Consider the following 20,130-nt stretch of genomic DNA (forward strand, 5'->3'; position numbering starts at 1 on the left):
TTTTTTCCTACTAGGGTTCAGATGATGATTCGCGTTTTTCTGAGTAAAGTAAAGAGACTGGCGGGCGGGCGGGCGGGCGGGCGAGCAAGCAAACTATCAGGCCGCAACCAGCTAATAATTGGCTGTGCGCGCAGGGTACAGCATTGAGTGCTATCTTCTATGCTGCTGCCTACGAATCTTCAACAAAGTATTGGCAACCTAGCGATGTTGGCTCGGCCTAAGGCTTCATCCAGTTCTAAGGCTACTGGTGATGCTCTTATCACTACTACAATATAATACCAAACAGGCACTCAACAGCAAACACAAGCACTCTTAGCGTATTCCTGAATACGTACGTATTACTAACGGCACTGAACCGTACTGTGTTGGAAATTAAAGCCGCTAGCAGCAGACTGTTGAGTGGAAGCCCAACTTTGGAAATTAACATAGTAATTCGAGTGAGTCGTTGGCCGGCATGATGTTGGGGTTGTTTCGATAATGACTTTTGAATAGAGAGCCTCTGCATTGACGACCTGAAAAATGCTGGTTTACTTCGAGCTATAGAAAGACCCGGCATGAGGACGGCACCCTTCGGTTATAAATAACGACCATTCGAAATAGATGAATGCTGCTTTAATGCTCCTTCTTCAGTAATAACCATATGGAGCTGAATCATTTTTATCTTGGCTTGCGTATAGGAAATATATAGTTCGGCCGGTTGAGGACAACGCTATTTACTGAGTATCATCCGAAAACAACGCAGATAGTTCTTCGTAACGTTTATATGTACGTGTACGTGTGTGTATTCGTGCGTGTCTAGTACATAGGTGAATATGTTTGCTATCACAGCACTGCATGAACTTGCTCGAAGGCCTAAAAATTGCATATTTTTTTCTATTCATCTTTTAATATTTTTGTTTAAGCAAGGAAGAAATATGGGGCAGACATGTTTTCATTCGAGGTGAACGTCTTTTGAGCGACAGTAAACATTAGATCAAATACGCGGACGGTACAAGGCGGCACGATCGTTCTAGCCGAGTGTCGCCCGAATGTGAAAGCGGCTGGCATAAGCCCATACGCCTTCACCTCGGTGCGGTCCGACACCCGTTGTTGCCAACACGTCGCCTACTTCTCTTCAACAGGATGGGGGTAGATAGGAAGAGGAAAAACACGTAAAAACTGTAAGCTAAATGCAAACGAATAGATTATATATGAATGGAATATGCTTCACACTTGTTTCGATACTCGACGTGTTTTTGCCTGCATTCTTTTTTCCTGCCTGTTCTTTCTCTTTTCCTATTCATTGTACGCATACGAAATACGGTAACGCTGCTGCAGTAGCGTACGTCTCATGTCCCATTAACTTACGTAGTTGCCTCGCTCTTTGTTACGCCTAAGCACAAATCGACCTTTCTTTTTAGTGATATGTTCATTAAAGTGTATGAGACACGCAGCAAAATAGGACCTACTCAACAGGCGTCTCCGTACGTGCACACGGACGGCCTGTATTAATTTATGGTTATTACTAATTTGAGCTTGATAGTTAGAACTCGATTGTTCCTTCTATTGCAGTTTTACTTCGAATGAAGCCGATTATTTTACGAGATGGCGGTGCATTTGAAGTGGTCACTTACATTTAGTGATGTCTGTACAACGGTAAAGCTTATAGCAGCGAGAGATGACACGCTTTGCTGTTGCTACCATTGGGGGAAGGCCTGCGCGGTCGTTTGTCTGTCTCTCGCGTTCTTTATATACATTGCACTGTTTCGGCGAAAAAAATGACGGCGGCATATTCGTAGAAAAAAAGTCCATCCGGAGATCGACCAACCTAGATCGGCCGCATGACTGCACTAGTTGCCCTGCCGCCTATATGATGTCAATGAAGAGTCTGTTCTTCTTAACACGGCATTGTTAAATTGTAATCGCTACATACTGGTAATCATATGGGCACGAGCGAACGTATTAAAGCCGTCGGCCTGCTGCCGTTCGGTACCAGGCCGAGGGTTTTAGGGTTCATGCCAGTTCCACTACGTACGTATGCATACGAAGAGGAAGGCATTCAATGAATCTGGTAACAATCAAATCGGCAATGCAGTGCGGTGACTATTATTGATCTAACATTGCTCCAACGGTTCACTTAAGTAAATGACGTCTCTATGGATCTTTACGTAATTGGGATGAATCGTACCAGCAGTTGCCGTCGCCGCCGCCGCCGCCGCCGCCGCCGCCGCCGTCGGGTAACCGGAAAGACGCGACTGGATTGATTGGAGCAAATAGTCGAAGCCTCGCATAACGATGGTTAAAGATCCAGCCGCACTGGGATTATCTAGTCGTTTATTGGACATACGGATATGTTAGCATAGAAACGGATACACAAATAAATATTCTGTCACTGCTAAATATATTGTGAGCACGAGATCCATCCGATCGGTGACCATTATCTAGAAACAAATATTACTATAAAATTATATTTATATAATAAATAAGTAAATACTAATAACGCTATTAGTATTTACTGGTTTTTTTTTTTATTAATTACACGTATTATTTGAGTATAAGAAATTGAAGCAATAGTCAATTCTGTTCACGTAGATTCCTTGCAAGTTCTTCGTGTTTTGTATATCCGCTTGAGCTGTGATAGATGCCTGCGTATCACAAGGAGAAGTAAAACCTTATAAAGTGGGTTTTTCTCTAGATGTTTGAAATTGCTTGACCCATTGAAAGGTTAACTGATTTACCTAATTATGTATGCCTTGTTCAATACTTGATTGTTGGACGTAAAACGAAAAGTTCCATTGGGCTCATGTTATGTGGACTTCATAAATGAGCATATATCTTTAATTGTATTACGGCAATTACTGTAAACAAACAGATTAACCAAGCGAAACGCCCCCTCCCAGATGGCCATGATCACAAATCATATATGTGTTCAAATTACTGACGCGGCCGGCTTTGAAGCCTAAACGATGCTATGAAAAGAGGCAAAAATCACTGCGCTTCTTTCATGGCAACTGAGTTGAAAATAGAACATATGACGGTAACTTGTTCCTAACTGTGACAGCACATTTAAGCTCGCAACGACGACGAAAAACAAATCACGATTCTGCTGGCTTTATTGGCCGCTCACGGCATTTAGGACTGGAGCACGACGTGCGGCCGCTATTCTCTCCTTAAATCGGCACCAGCCAGAGCCACCGGCACAGCCGTCGCTTTGACCAACCTAAACAGGAGCAGCAACAGCCGAAGCGACAGGAACACTGCCATCGACAGAAAAGCAGCTCACTATTCCCTTATTACTAGCCTCCTCCTCATCATTATCAATATTATTACTATATACGTGCAGGCGCTATTCTTTTTTTTGGCGGGTAGCTTTTTTTTGGCACGCAGGAGCATTTGCTATATGTGCGTGACGTCCCCGAACACGCGCGTGGACAGATGATCATCTATATATCTCGCTATTAATGCTGCCTCTACCTCAGACTATTATACTTTACCAGACTGGTCTCCGATGGATGCGTAGGGAATAGGCGCACCGGCAGCGGGGAAACGCTTAGGAGCATAGGAGCTAATTTTCTGAGATGTTTGCTTGTTTGGTCAGACGATTAGTCGTAGTTAGGCGCATGTTAGGCGCGAGATCACCGATCGTTCGTAGATCGTTTAGGATTGTGCAGGACTGGCGAAACGCAACAGACGATGATCCACAATCGTGCGCAAGCAGGCCCTAGTTCCCAGCCGTCGCTCAATAGATAGAATAGAATCCATTTGAACTTTGCCACTTGATAAAGTCCTATTTCCCGCCGATGTTCAACTTATATGTATTTCTGTGTACCTACGTAAACGATAGCCCTGAAATGTAGATAACAATGAGTTGATGATGACACGCGACGAGAATATATCAAGGCACCTTATAGTAATGAATTGCCAAATGGTCTTACTAGCTTCGCAAGCATGCAACATCATCTAACTCGGGTAGACACAAACAATGCACCGGGACATTTCTCCTCCATGTGTATCTCTATACAGTTTGAGCTTATTTATTTATTGAGCGAGTATAAGAGATTCTCAGTCTCTCGCATTGTCACAAATCGCCAAAATCGTTTAGCCAATACCAAATAATTCTGACGATTGGCGACACCGCGACACTCTGGGAAACCTCTATAAGTGCTCAGTAAATTGTCTTATACCATCATGTAAAATTAAGTTTTAAATGAGGTTGTTCTTCCGCAGGATATCATTGCAGATTCGTCAACATTCGGCGACCGTATCTTTTTCTTTTTTCTTTTTTTCTTTTGCACCTAGGGTTGATCGAGCACAGAACTTAGGATTTTTAAGGTAACTTGAGTTTTGTTTAAAACTCATAGTTGACAAATGAAGCTTGTACGGCGTACTTCTGTGTCGCAAACGTCAGCATGAGTAAATGAAAGTCAACAACACATTTTTCACTCCTTTTTAGGCCCAACAGAAATTTTTTCTTGGGTAAAATATAACGAACGAGCCCACTAAGGGTATATATAGGAGGAACGGAAACAAAGAAATTATATATTCAAAAAAAGCTGTGTTAAAATGCTAACTCAGACATGATCAGGTGGATTCCGTGTAAGCTAAATACTGACAGAGTTTATATATTTATATAATATTACAAGCAGATTTGCCTAGTCTTAAGTTGGGTCTCACTCGGCTTTTACTTAATCAGAAACTGAAGTTCAGTCCGTGCTAGAAGCAAGTTTTAATGTTTTACATTGACTTTATACTAAATAAATTAAATAATTTCCATATATAACGAAAAGTAAGTTGTTATTGTATATATCAGGGATAAAGCCAAACGCGACTTTCTAACACATTAGTGGCCTAACGTATTCATACAAAGCCTAAAGGCGGAAAGTAGGATCGGCTAAATGCGATTTCTGGTGCAAGCCTACATTGGTATTGTCCCCTAAGCACAGATCAACATAGAACAGAATCCAGTGGTTGTTTATCGTGTTGGCTGACTATTTCCACTATGAAAAGCTTCTCTCCATTCTAGGTCAAGAAGGTAGTTTGAAGGGATACTAGATGACGAGAACGACCATCAAAACCTGTTGCGTTTCGTAAACAAGATGTATGCAGATGGTACCTTAATTGAGCCCACATATACCTTTTTGGCTATCTCAGTCGTTTAGCTACTGAAAGGAAGTTGACATTTTTTTTACAAAAAACATTCTTTGCCCACAAAAGCAATATATATATATATATCTTAATTAGATTTCTGGGAGTGAGAAACTCTGACTCTGATACAACTGTTGAAAATTATGCGTAGAATTATTGTTTGAGGCAGAAGCTTGTACAAATCAGCTAGCGCAAATCTTTATCAAACAAACATAAATAAGCAATGCACTCCGTAAAGTGTTGCAATTTAGCTTAAAATCCATTCTGGTGGCAACCTGGCGAGGCACTTTCTGCGCCCTCTTTTCCAATTTCTATCTTCATTTTTTGCTTGCTTGTTGGTTTTCGGCGAGCGGGTGCATTTATCCAACGTCCACAAACAGTGGTCAAATGAGGCTCTTGGCAACGATATTGCCATTTTTCAGTGCTGCCGCTTGACAAAAAAGAAACTCTTCAACTTACGGTACGAAGGGTGTATACTGCGATCTCGATTAATATCATAGCAGGCAGCTAGACGTTCTTTCATAACAACTGCGATGTCAAGGCCAAGCCGCGTTTGCTAGTGTTTTGCGCAAACACATTTAATATAGAGGGAAAAAGAGGCTGCGGTGATAGTCTCCTACGCATGATATCTATCATCACAGTATTATACTGTATTCTATTGTTTATAATAATGCTTCCATCGCTATCGACATTGTTTCGTTTGGCGTGATTGTGACAGCCGGTCATGCGCGTCTGCGCTCGAACAAATATGCCGCTGATTTTCTATTGCTCCTATTTCTCCCGCATTTCATTTCTTTTTATCTAACGGCCACCTCCGGTTGTTTCCCAGGGGCATTTATACATCGACGCGCTTACACATGAATGCACCATATACATTGGCCACTCTCCAGACACATACGCACACTGAGTAACGCTAAGTCAAATTGTCTCAGATGGACACAGCACGCCGGACACCGAAACGCACAGGGGGAGACACGGAGGCTTACACGTATACGCCGTGTCCCGTTGAAAGTAATCCAATCGACAATCCTATTATTATCGATCGGCTGAAGCGAAGGCGCCGTTGAAGTGTTGTCCTTTGTCTTGAGCCCACTTGAGTAAGGGCGATAAAGCCCGAATTGACGCGCTACGCACGATGAAATCCATTGTTTTGGCTGACCGAGTAAACGATTTCGATAGAATAGACCAGTCGATAGGTGCAATAGAGTAGAGTGCAGTAGAACAAGATGAAACGTAGCCAAAGCCAACGAATTCTAAGGGGATGGAGGTACGAGATAACGAGACAGCGACCGCCAGCATGGCCAAAGGAAAGAATGGCAATTGCCGCCGCTGCTGCCCATTTTGGACAAGCTCTCCTTTACCAAAGCTGACGGTTATCGTCGTGCTGGTGATGGTGTCGAGCAAATTCGAACTGCCGACGCCAATTGATACCAGCTAATAACTGTGTGCCCCCCGGGCTGTTGATGTTGATACCCTCTGTTATTAGTAGTGGTAATAAGCGCTGTAACAAGGATACCCACGCCTTTGCCAAACACCTTTACCAAGTCCAAGCGTAAATTCGTGTCTGGGTACCATGCATCGAGGTATGGCGGGTCTGCTGCTATTACCATAACTGTGGGTCGGTGAAGGAATCGATCTGGCTGCCGCAGCTGTAGGAGCTTTGCGACATTTGCGACGATTAAGTAACACAACACTACAATTTGGCATGAGACCGACCGTAGTCTTCACCCCACACTTTTTGCAGACATCAACTCTGCTCCTCGCAGACCTCATGGAACAAACCCCACTTCCAGATGTCCTATATATGTGCATATTGTACTTGTAAACTAATCGATCTAAAAAGCATTTTTGCATTTTATTTTTCAGGAAACCGAAATCGCGCGGGCTTGCCCGTCGAAACAGGACAGTGGTGTGCTTCGTTCGATTAGCTATCGATCTATTGTACCGCGGGGCTTGTGCCCAATAGGGTTTTCGTTACGTTTCGTGGCTAACAATTTACAAGCTACTCCTGGATAAAAACCTAACTTAAACATAACAGTGACCGCAGCGTTCTCTTTACAGGTGGATTCCTGTTGAGCGTCGCCGCATGTTGGACTGCAACTTCCTTGTGGATACAAAGATGCTCTACGCACGGCAATGGATAACGATATGATTGTGTTGTGCCCAAATCGACGATACAGATTTGTTGCCGATGGATTTGTCGGCTACTGAACGTCGGAGTACTAGCGACATAAGTGAATTCCAATAATATGAAGTACGTGCGCCCATGCATATGTGAACCTCAGTACACTTCGCGTGCTCAAAGACTAGAAATAACCAACATGGATACTCCATCGATCAGTCTAAACAGGACTATCTCAACTGTAACAAAATCTATTGTACAAATTCTAAATATGGATGCTAGATTGCGTTCTGCCAACTAAAATCAAAATATTTGAAATCGCCATTACGAGCTGTTGTTAATTTGATCGAAATTATATTTCTAAAGTTAATTTTTCAAAAGAGATACGAAGGTGCATGAAAGAACCGATTCGGAAACTTTTGATATTGTTGAAAAGATAGCTTATTTCGAAAGCAAAACTATTTTTATGTCAGGCTCAGTTAGGTGTAATGATGTGAGAAGACTTCACGAGCGTACGCAGGATGCGTGCACTCAGCGGATCAATGGCTTTTTAGATAGGCTGTTTAAGATCAAGCAAATGATTCCTTAATGAAATTTTCATCAACATACTCGATATACAATGGCTGGGTGTTAATTCCGTGCTTCCTATTGAGTGATGACCGATTTCTACCATCATTCGTAATGGATCAATAAAGATTATCGATATTTTCACGCTCAGTAGTTAAGGGTGTTGTCTTTTTGTTCGGAAGTCGCGTCCATACGCGTGTATGTGTGTCTGCGCAGCGAATACCTTTAAAGAGCTCGAACAGCTATTAATTGTACATCGTTTGCCCTACCGTTTATGATATGTGTATAACACAAGCACAAGAAAATTAATCGGCTCTCCTAATGAGTTACTTTGTTTATTTAAGTGTATCAATCAACAGGTAATGTTTCCATCTAGCGGCTTCCACTATCAGTCCGGAGTTTTTGCATCTATCCCAAGCCGCCATGCCTCTTCAGTCTGCATGCTATGCTACTATTTTTTTTCTTTCCTTTTTTTTTGTTTTTTTTTTTTTTTTTTTTAAAAACTCACTTTCACAAAATAATTGGCCTTTCCTTGGTTCTTTCCCGGTACAACTTCATTCTTCCTTTACATTATACTGTACAAGATGCTTGGGTGGCGCATTATGATTCGCCTGTTTCTACAATGTACCCATTATCTTGTTTATCTGTCTGCGTTCAATCTTACAGCGGCATCGAGTGCCTCATCGGGAGCGAGTGGCACAAGCGAAACCAGGGAACAACAATCAGTCATGAGTGAGCTCGACCAGGTCGTGCAAGCTCTTCCACTGATTCCAAACCTGCAAAATTTGAACCTCGAACAGTTATCGCACACACTTAGTTTAGCGTTGGCTGGCAGTTCGGACCACTCCACGACTCCAAGTACAATAGGTGGTAGCAGCGTTAAACAGCTTAAGTGCAAATATTGCGAATTCAGTACGCCGTACCAAGCTGTGCTTAAGACGCACACTCGGAGTCATAGTGGTGAGAAGCCGTTCAAATGCCCGTTCTGCAATTATTGTACAGGACTCAAGCACAACCTTGAAACGCATTTAAGGACCCACACTGGCGAGAAGCCGTACAGCTGTCCGTACTGCCCGTACAAATGTGCAGCCAAGGGTAAGCTATTTCATATATTCCGTAACTTTCAGCGTTTCGAACGAACGTTTCCTGAGTCTTTAGCTGCCTATAGTATATTGGTTACGGGCTTAAAGAAAAAACGTTCGGTAGAGCACAAGCTTCCTCCATTAATTTCTAGTTCTGTTGTTGCGTAGAAATGCCATTACGTCGCTATAGCGAACTCGACTCAAGTGCTTCGAGTGTTCACAGGGGTCTAATCTAACTATTACTGCTGTCTCTACGACGCGCTAACTCAGGCCGAGACACAATGAAAAGGCCATAACTGATATATAGGATATGCATGTTATCACGTGGATCATTCCTCAAGCATTGCAACAGATGTTTTCGTGTGTGTTTTTATAACAGCGATGCCTAAATAACATTACGCATTCACAGCTAGGTCATGCTATCTCTGTTTACCGTACAGGAAACAAGCTGTTACAGTTTTCGAACCATTCAGTTATGTACGTTTGCTCAGCGCGAAGAAAAGCGGAAAGCACGACCTGTTTGATTTTTGGCGGCCATCCTTGAGTCGGACCTTAATTCTGCCACTATTATAAAACTCGTCCTGGCTTTGTGTATCTAAAATAACAAGACTAATGCAAATAGCACCATTACTATTCATAAGGTCAACAAGAAATTCGAAGCGATCTTGGTGACGCTATGTACACATGCTATCGTTACGCACATTGGGCCTGAGGAGAGAGCGCTTCTCTTCGAACGGCGTGCTGTTCACTTCTCGATCATATTTATCTCAAGATTTCATATACTATATTTATAGTACACTTGAAAAGGAGCGTTCACAAAATTTTAGCTTTATTTGGTCCTCCATAGCTCTTCGGCGCGTTACCACTATCGACGTTCTTTTTTGCCAAACATTTTGCTTGTTCAGCCGTTCCGAACGGAGAACGGACGACAGCGGCGTTCATTTCGCTGAATCTCTCAAACTAACCCTCCGTCATTTTCTGAACGTTTTGGCGCCGTCCGTTTCCGTATAAACGTGCTTAGATTTGTATTTGCTGTAAGCATAATCTAGCTGTTCGGAATCAAAGCTCAAATATGATTTGTCAGAATTCTATACGAATACATCCGAACAATTGTAAATAAATACACTCCAATTTATATACATATAGTGGAGTGGCTTGATATATAAAAGCCGACATAATACTCGCGCGGATCTGTATATTTTAGTGGAACGAGCCGAATCATTTGTAGTTAGGTAGAAATTTAGACTCCTACGGGAGACCATAGTGGAAGTGCCTGTAGGGCCTAAATCGGGATTGTAATATTCCTTCCAGTGGACGGTAGCGAGGAAAACTGAATAGTAGCAGCTCGTGTTAATTGAATGTGTATTGGGTTGCCTATACCGTTTGCAGGATAGATAGATCACTCTGAAGGGCTATTTTCGACGAACGATATAGGGTTGACAAAACCATCAAATCAGAATGGACTTGTACTAATATTTCTGCGAATTTCCCTGTATGATTTTTTAAAAAAGTCGATACTAACTTTGGTAGTTCCATAACACTCTAATCAGGCGGCTTTTCATGCACCCTTCAAAAATAGCTATCTGGGCACTTGTTGCGGCGTTAGACGCTGCTGCTGTGGGTCAAGGCATTCGTAGTTCGAGTGTTCGAGCGATGTCTAAATAAGTGACCTCCTGAAAACTAGCCGCAAGAGTATCATTGATATAATTTATTTTCTTCTACGAATTACATATATTTACTTCTTACCCTAATCTCGGCGGATACCAGTAATTGAATGCAACAGTCTGAACCATATGTATTATCTATCTGCGTACGGTGACGTACAACGGGGCACCAACGAAGTGGGAACGTTATAAATTCGAAATTCGTTTTTTGCCTTGATTGATCATTAGTCCGATCGTTTTTTTTTTTTAAATGTGAATGCTACTGCTTTCTTTTTTGAATTTTTTTGTTGGTCGCGTCCCCCTAAGCCTGCACTACCCCCCACTTTCGTCCTGTCTTACTTTGTTTCTGTTCAAAGGCCTTTCCCATCTGACAGTCGTTCACAGCTCCGTCGGCCGCTTCGCCAAGCGTCGTTTCTGTTCGCAGGTTATTGCTGATCTCTTTCCCTTTACTTCTGGTGCTTTTGTCCACTTAGCGCTTTTCTTCTGAACTCCTCTGCGAGAGTCGAGTGGCCTCTTACGTGCGGCCTATATTCATACATCAGGCCAAAAGCATCAGCATCAGAGATAGCAATACCAATCCCAACTGTAGCCATGACAGCAACAGTGGTAGCGCAAAAACTGGCTGTGAAGCCATCGCGCAGTCGCCTCTTTCCCTCTCTCGAATACGAATTCTTAAATCGAAAAAAGCTGCCGGTGTCTGTTGTTATCACGCCGGCGGTGAAGCCTGGGTCGCGAAGAAGCAAAATCCAAAATCGAGCTGCCCAAATGGCAGCGGTACTCAAAGCCACGTCAGGGAAGAGAGAAAAATGAGCACGCAGGTAGAATGATGACGGAGTAGGTGGGCGGCGGCAACGGTGTCTGCGCTGATGCGCGCATCCAATACTTCGCTACTGCTGTTGCTATTGTCGTCGTTCAAGTTTCTTTTCGACGAGCGTCGACCAAACAGCGGCAGCAGCCTCACTTGCTTTTCAAACCGTCGACAATTCGTCGTTTCAAGTTCTATCTTCGATTTTGGTGTTCTTTTTTCTATTTCACTCCTCATTCTCACTCGTCGTCAACATCGTTGCCATCTTCGTCGATGGTTATCCATCTCCTTCTCACTCGCCGCTGTTCCGTCATCATCGGCTCTATTTTTTAGTTATTATTATTACTATTATTACCACTGGTAGTTACGGTAGTGCCACTCGACAACCACTAATGGGCATGTGAGTATGATTCTCCTATGTATTATTACTTGTCGATTATACACGCAGTCGTAATATGGCGATATGACAGGTTCTGTCCTTTTATGCGGTCGCTGCCTCTCGCCGTCATTGGGGCAGATTCATTTGAGTCGTCGTTTTTCCTGCGGTCGGATCAACGCTGCTGCTGAAACTTTCGTCGTCAATAGTACTGTTGTTGCTATTGACAAAGCAAGGCTAGACATATAAACATGTTCATCTGTGCGCGCGTGTGTGTGTGTGCCACTATGCGTGGATAATTTGGCCATTCGCCTTATGTACGTACGTATTTCTTCGTTTATGTATGATGACCAAAAATTTATGTAGAGTACAATATTCGGCTGGTACTGCCACCGTTTTTACTGGTGCTGTTGTCGTTGCTGATATGAGATGTTTTGGAGGAGAAGGAAGGGGGTGGAGGGGAGCTTTCTTGGCCTGCCATTGCACCCAGACACTTAGCCCGTTCTAAGATGGATATAGAATACTTTCTCCCTCCGGTCTCCTGTTCTATCCAGACAGTAAGCTGCTGCTGTTGCTGCTGTTGATATAATACGATGGTCGTAGTGTTTATTGCTGCAGTGAGCAACTCAGTGATTCTTTCTGCCCGTCCGCAGCAGCAACATAGACGATTACAGAAAGCCGCCCTTCTTCTCGTCTCGCTCCCTCTCCAGTTCTCTCTCTCTCGCTCTACCTTTTATTTCTTTTTCGGCCTACATAGGCACACATAGATACATATAAACACAGAGACAGAACGAACCGACATAGACAGATGACGCCGTTGATACTAATACCGCCTCTTTGTCGCTGGTGTCGCCCCCTCCTCTTCTCGCCGCCGTTGTAGTTGTAACGGGAAAAGAGCTATGGCGTTACTCGCTATCATATTTGTACAGCAGCTGCAGCGGTCCTTCTTATTCAGAGTTAGCATGGGCAGAGGTAACCACATGAGAGTAAGCCCGTCGTTCGCTAGGAACCGCGTCGGAGGCGCCGATAATATATATACGCATCTGTGTGCACCGCCTATATAAAACAACGAAACAAAGGAATGCGCGGGCTTGAGACGTACGGACGCAAATGTTTTTTGTGGCGAAGCGCTAGAGATTAAGTAGAAGATGCGAAAGACAAGCAAAGCGCAATCGTAGACAGTAGTTTAGATGACCGAAAATAATCGCAGATGAAAATTAAACAGCGATAGATATCATATCCTGTTCGTTCTGCTCTCTCCGAACTTTGTTTCCTATCGAAAATGCTGTTACGTAACATTGGGATTGTTGTTAACTGCCACACAAATGCACACAGTACGATACTACACGTAGGAACTGCGTCATGTTTTGACGAATGCTCATTGAGACAATGATGTATTGCTTTACCGAACAAAGCCAGCAAAAAAGAACAACTTTTTCATCAGATTTTACCATGATGTCCCATACCAAGTTCCTACTCAAAACAAAAAAAGGTCTAGAAAGACGGCGAAGCCTAGCCTGGAGACACCTTGTCCAAATAACGGTAGCTTTCACTCGCAAGAAAAAAAAAACCTCACACGTGCGTTTTTGCATAAGCTTTGCGTTAACAACTACGACGGACGTCGATTTAAAAAAAAAATTTACTACTTTCTGTAAACCCACGTTTTTCGAACCACAAGCTTATTCAATTTATTTATTGAATATTATCAAAAATTATATTATTTCATCGAAAAATTACTAGTGTATGGGTATAGGTATGATGTTTGTCATTGTACTACTATTCTATTAAAATAACGCCTTTTCAAATGAATGGATAAATAATAGTGCGCCTTAGACACATGAGCGAAGTACGTATTGTACGGTAGGCTACTACCTAGGTAACTTAGAACTATGGCCCTTCGTTTACTATGACTATTACCAATACGGTTGTAAAAACAAAGAATATTTATGTATGAAGATAGGGAATGTTTCTTCATCCCCATTCATATCTTATCAATTTTCAGTCGACCGGCATATTCGTGCATCAATACTCAGTAACAAAATGTTTCTTTCGTCTCTTATTTTACGGTATTCGTTACCGGCTTTAGGCAATCTAAAGTTACACGTGCGGACCCATACTGGCGAGCGGCCATTTCGCTGCAAACTGTGTGACTATTCAAGTGCGCAAAGCAGCTCATTAGCTACGCATATGAAAACCCACAATCGAGAGCCAGGTCGAGTTTATCAGTGCCCACTATGTCCGTTTGCCGCTTTCTTCAAGCACAAGTACGATCAGCATATGAAGCTTCACCTTCAGCAGGCCCAACAAGCTCAGGCACAGCAACAGAACCAGCAACAACAACAACAACAACAGCAGCAGCAGCAGCAGCAGCAGCAGCAGCAACAGCAACAACAGCAGCAGCCGCAACATCAATCTCCTCAGGAGATTCAGCTGCCACCAGATTTGGCTCAGGTACAGCAACTAGTAGCTCAGGCAGCAGCGACCGCCACAACCGTCGTTGATTTTCCGCCGCAGACGTCGCAGCCTTCGTAGAAGAGAGAAAGAGAGGGCGAGAGAGGTAAATACGGCAGGGGCAGCGCATATGCTCGGCGCGATCGTTTTAAAAATACGACAACTCTTTAATCGAAACAGAAAAATCACTCTGGGAAGAGGTGTCTGGCCAACGCGTATTATTCGGTGTAGTATTTAACATGCTATCCACAGTGTTATAGCAGACACAGTTGACTTCTTTGTTTATTATTTTGTTGACGTCAATGGCTTCAGAGATGACTTCAGTAGCTCTTGTTTGTAATAACACAACATTGTCCGTTGAGCGTCATACTAATAGCAATCTGCTGACCCTTTATGTCAAGTCAGTGTAAATCAATAAAGTACACACCGGTGGGGGAAAGGTGTGGAGCTATACAAGCCCTCCTTTCCCTGCTATATGATTAAGGTCTACGTAATAACTTTTAGGCTATATGACCTAACTAGCTCAACTGGGTGTGGTCGCTGAAGGACGTATGATCGCCGGGCAAGAAATTAATTGCGTTCGAAAATCCTGCTTTAGCACACGATTGTCTTTGATGATATTGGCGCAGCATGTCAACACAGCCGTGCCAGTAGTTGTGCATCTATATCCATATATGAATAAATTATATTTGTATAAATATATCCCAGCTCTGAGATTCAGGAAAGCTACGTGTCTCTATTAAAATGTACGTCCCAAATGCATCCCAGACGCATTCTATCAGACGGTATATGAGTGCTAAGCGGACACCGTTCTTGGTCCACTATCGTTTCTTTCATTAAGGGGTGTAAATTTTGAATTTGAAATGCGCGCGCCACTCATTTCATTGCTGTGACAAACGATAATATGAGGCCCTGGTTAGATTATATCGCGCGAAAATAGCCCTCCATATTAAGATTGGAGAGGCGCTTCCTACTGCATCAACAGTTCAAGCTGTGATCGCCATAAGGATGACAGGACGTGGCGTAGATTATGATGTACCTGTTCGGAGCTCACCGTTTCGAACGGGAGCATCTCAAAGCAAAATTACTCACGAGGGGTTGACACGACACGTGCAGTTACACTAGACGCGCCGTCGATCTTCACGTTTTGTCGCAACGACACGAGCATCGGAGGTCGCCGCCAGCAGTGGCGTTCTGGGCAGGACGAGGTGTTCGCACCGCTGGCAAATGGGCACTGCAGCTACTCAAGTGGGGCCATTCAAATTTTCAGGTAGGTTCGCCGGCCATCTTCATTGCTTTTTCGCAGAGTGTTAAAGAATAGAGGAAGATCGATGACGCTGAGCAGTGGACCTCATTACCGTTAGGCCAGTTGACCTGATCTTGCATCCCTCTGATGTGACACGCTTGAAATCTAATGAAAATCGTAGTGTCTATTGGCAGTACGGAAGAGTACATCTGTGAAGCCTTTCCTCAGCTACTCGATATCAATCATAGTATTTTACCTCTATGTTTCGAGTTTAATGTGTCGGTATCACCACTAGGTGTTTGATCAGACGGCTGGCTCCCAGCACGCAACGAAGTCCGTCTATGCCCGGGTTCGAGCCTAAGTCACAACATATTGGCAGGCAACTACGTTACGCACTATGCTACCATAGGGACAACAGCATTTTATCTAGGAGTTACCAACGCGGATGATGACAAAGGAACAGCAATAAGGAATTCGTAATACACAAAAAGCCTGCTGTAGAACTGTTCGCCTGTTGCGGGCAAATAACCACGAATAGAGAAAGACGTGTTATGTTTTTATAACGTAGGCAGTCGTAAGTCGCATAATATGTCAGCTCTGAACGATACCATCATGTAACCAATCAACCTCTGTAATGATTGTGTATACACTTTGATTTAGGGAATGCTAAAAGCAACCTAATAATCGCTATACCCTACACATTGTACATAAATGAAGTTATATATATATATCCACTAAATTACCTGGTTATCGCTATGTACGACATGACGAGCAGAGGCTGGCCAAGACGCATTTAGACACCTGCTATTGAAAGTCGGCGGCAGTGAAAAAAAAACAGAGAGAATAATTAACAAAATGGTAACGGCGGCAACTACTGAATGCTAGCTATATAAGTGCTAATGCTATATAGTCCTCGTTATCACGACGAAACGGCATATATATATATATATATATATATATGCTACTGCTCTTTGCAGTTCACAATTGCAATATAGATAATAGATAGAAAAAAAGCAAGTTCCGACGCTAGTAGTGCAATGGTAATAGTTGTAGTTCTAGTAATAGCAGCAGCGGCAGCAGTCTCCGAACGAACGGCGATGATATGTTAGCCTTAGTTACCAACGCCACGATCAGTCAATCACTGTTTACCATAGAGCCTCGCTGAACGGCCACTCGCGAATATGATATTTATGCAAGCTCTAGATCAAATATATATATATATATATATATATATATATATATATATTATTGTACAGATGATGATGACGACGATGTCTGATAATATTATTAAATAGAGCTGATGGTGCGGGCGGAGCGTTGTGTGACTGTTTACATAACCAACGAATGCCATATGTATGATTTTTGCCGCCACGGTTTAAACTGGCTTGGTGCGTACCAGTGCTCCACCCGCGTATATATATATATATATGACACGTTTCACAGCTAACCGTGACCACCCAAAACAATTTTTCACGATTTCGATAGTGAACCTAGGCATTGGTAAGCCTCTATTCTGGTTACTCTCAATATCAGCTGTGGCCTCCTTAGTCAGATGACAATAAAATGAACAACCCGTAAAAGTAGTCTCCAAAACAGGAACTTACTATAAACATTTTTTTTTTTTTCTGCAAACTGCGTTCAGTTGTATATAGGGGAAAGAGCAAAGGTGATTAACTATCTTGTTAGGTTGAATTGGTTCGCTGTGAAAGCGTTTCTATTCGTATTAGATGCGAAACATATGACCAATAGAATTTTGTATAGATACGACGAAAGCGTTAGCGAATAGGTGACCGTTTGCTGGGAGACAATAATCTCACAATCGAAAACAATCAACGATACGGGATAAAGGAAAACGAAGGTGACCAGGCAGGAAGAGCCTACAGCAGCTTTGAAAACGTTATGAATCTGAATCGAGCGGCATTGTAAGTCGTTGTTTTGGAACGTTATGAAACGTTACGTAGTACCATATAAATATGTAAGAATAAACTTGTGCGTGTCAAAAATGCTTGAGCAACTTTCCGCGGCACAAAAAAAAGACGACTATTTAAACCAATGATTCAGCATTTTGCTGAGGTCTTCCTGCTCTCGGACAGCCGAATGGAACACCTCGCCAGCTGGAACCTCGAGTATGGCGCAGCAGTCTTTTTTTTTGTTGTTATTCTTTCCGTATCGCAGTATTACATTGTCTGCAAAATGATCGATTTCTCATTGCCCTATAGGATGCCCGACGATGCAACGCTTACGACTGTCAACCAATGCTGTTCCACCCGTAAGTCGTACCAACAGCTGAGAGGTAAATCTGAAATGATTCGAACAAATATTAGTTGGGCGAACGCATTTTTCAATATTAAATTGCTGAAATGCATTTATGATAATGAATTTATGGTATGGGAAGCCGGGCCACGGTGGTAGGCGTTACGTCTACTCGCAAAGTAACGCTCATACGGTATGTAGTATTGGTGTTGTTTTCTGGTATCTTGTAGGCCAACCATATATAGCTTGTCAAACTTTGAGTGTGAAAAGTTTACGCCCAAAACGTCTTCACTCATCTTCGAAATAGATGCGCCATACTCCACACGTTAACAACAGTTAATGTAAAAAATGTTCAGATCTTAGACATGTGTAGCTGGCTTTAGAGACCCGTTGTAGAAGAAGCACAGTAAGACAGGAACTTTTAGACCACTCGCCGGCGATAACTTTTTTTTGTTTGTTTGTTTGTTTTTCGAAAAAATTAAATCGCACAACATTATGTCACATAGCTACATCGATGTTGACAACTGTGCACAAAACAGCAAGAGAAAAATTATCATTGCTTCGTTTAAGATGGCCGTTTCTTTAATACGTAAGTATATCCTGTTTCTTCATCCATGAAACGACGACTAAAATGCTCAAATCGCAATCGATCTTTTAATTACGAATGAGCTGGAATAACTCTCTCTAGTGGTAGAATAATGGCTAACGCAAACTGTATATATAACTAAGTAAAGACGTCTCGTTCGCTCTCAAATGTTTAGACGATATTTGGACGGCCGAGGGTATAACGAACTGTTATATGATCTAATAGTTCCTCTAGGATGACGATTTTACATTGACACAAACATTCACACATACAAATATCTAGCTATACCTAAATTCATTCACATCTATACGCTCTCGTTATTCTGAGACTATCAGAAGTGTGCTTACCAGAGCAAGACGGCATTTTTGACACGGCAAACTCTTCGTTTTATGAATTCGCAGGCATAACGCCGAACGAACTAGCGAAGATTACGGCGACCACGCGCACTGTTCTACAGACAGCTCAATCTACCAAGAGACCCAGATCGCTTATCAATTGGCGTGTGTGACAAAAAGAAAATTGTGTGAATCGAAACTATTCACTCAGATTTATGTTGGCCTGGCAAAAGCGATCAATGATAACGAGCAGGAAAATGTCAGCCAATACTATACGCTCTAGCATCATATGGCTAATGGCTGCCATTTTCTACACAACCGAATCGGCCATTTGTAATGGATGCCCACAAAGATTTGCTGTAAGCGTAGAAATCAAGGTATACAGTATATTTACAGTTAGCTCTGCAGTTGATGTTTACTTTAATGACAAACAAGTTCCTGCGCGCTGTTGATGACGACTTGTCTGTTAACATTGTGCTTTAGGACCCCTGTCCTAAGGTACCTGTTGCGTGAAACGATGCGCTCAGCTGTGACATGCAGCAAACCTTCGATAACCTGGAAAGACCAAACACACGAATACGAGCTTTGACTCACGTTATATATATATATATATATATATATATATATATATACTTTAAGTTGCAGCACAAAAACAGCACACATTCATACCACTGTAGAATAATAATAACAATCATTATTACTATTATTACGTTATCGTCATCCACAACTATTACAGGCCAAAGGAACGTAATAATTTTAATCAAAATGTTCTTCAAAGAGGTTCTTCGATCGAGGATGCGCATACGTACGTGGCATGTTGATGTAGAGAAGGTAATCAAAGCTTGTAATTTCACTTTTTAATTGAAGCAGCGTTAGGACAATGGCATGAACAGAACATATATATACGTACGTTCTCGGCCATATTACGTATGTTTTTATAATAACCACTGGAAAAAGACGTAAAGGGAACACCTTTAGCATAATTATTGTTAGATTGTTATTATTATTGATCAAAGTTAGGTGCGACCAACGTTACTGAGATGGCGTAGATCGGATGTCGCTGAAAATTTGTCTCATCGTTCGTTGAGGTCAGCCCTCCGTACTAGAAATGGAGAGGCGATTATGTTGTTGAGTAGGGGTCAATTAGCCTGTTGTAGTGTGTTTGAAGATGACAATGTCTCACTTATGCAAACAGAATCAACAAGTGCGAGAGCAGACAGCAAACGAAAAAAGACGGCCATATTGTAATGACTATTCAGTGCTAAACATGTACCATATGGTGTATATAGTCATAATACAGACATAAACAATATGTTTTGTGCAATAGGCATATCTAATACACATTAAAATAGACAATAGGAAAAAAAAATGAGTAATGCAACGAGTCAACGACGAACTAGCTATAAGACGAAATAAAGCCAACAAAAATGAGGACACAATAAATTCAAGTCATTGTAGCTAACTTTGATTTTTGCCCGTATATATATATATATAGATGGTACTATAAGATGTTTCGTGT

At 42.3% G+C, this 20,130-nt stretch overlaps 2 protein-coding genes across 40 annotated transcripts in view; one reads left to right on the forward strand and one right to left on the reverse strand.

Moving 5' to 3' along the window:
* The window catches only part of LOC111262336 (uncharacterized), a 22,934-nt gene extending 2,866 nt beyond the window's left edge, over window positions 1-20,068 (forward strand). The window contains exons 1-6 of one of the 20 annotated variants that reach the window (XM_086969055.1): window positions 3,832-6,391; window positions 6,991-7,033; window positions 7,186-8,908; window positions 13,827-15,461; window positions 15,733-17,359; window positions 17,657-20,068. In XM_086969055.1, coding sequence (XP_086825181.1) covers window positions 8,398-8,908; window positions 13,827-14,272 — 957 coding nt within the window. In that variant the 5' untranslated portion in view covers window positions 3,832-6,391; window positions 6,991-7,033; window positions 7,186-8,397 and the 3' untranslated portion in view covers window positions 14,273-15,461; window positions 15,733-17,359; window positions 17,657-20,068. The other 19 variants (XM_086969060.1, XM_086969052.1, XM_086969050.1 and 16 more) reach the window with 19 other exon arrangements.
* Window positions 2,486-20,130, reverse strand: part of LOC111262337 (uncharacterized) — a 37,048-nt gene continuing 19,403 nt past the window's right edge. For 3 of the 20 annotated variants that reach the window (XM_022836527.1, XM_022836526.1, XM_022836508.2), the window contains 3 exons: window positions 19,114-19,166; window positions 16,181-16,241; window positions 2,486-2,624 (listed from right to left, as the gene is read on the reverse strand). In XM_022836527.1, coding sequence (XP_022692262.1) covers window positions 2,511-2,624; window positions 16,181-16,241; window positions 19,114-19,166 — 228 coding nt within the window. In that variant the 3' untranslated portion in view covers window positions 2,486-2,510. The other 17 variants (XM_022836515.2, XM_022836518.2, XM_086969068.1 and 14 more) reach the window with 17 other exon arrangements.

The sequence above is a fragment of the Varroa jacobsoni genome, unplaced genomic scaffold, assembly GCF_002532875.2.
Source record: "Varroa jacobsoni isolate VJ856 unplaced genomic scaffold, vjacob_1.0 scaffold_653, whole genome shotgun sequence".
In the NCBI taxonomy this organism is placed as follows: Eukaryota; Metazoa; Arthropoda; class Arachnida; order Mesostigmata; family Varroidae; genus Varroa; species Varroa jacobsoni.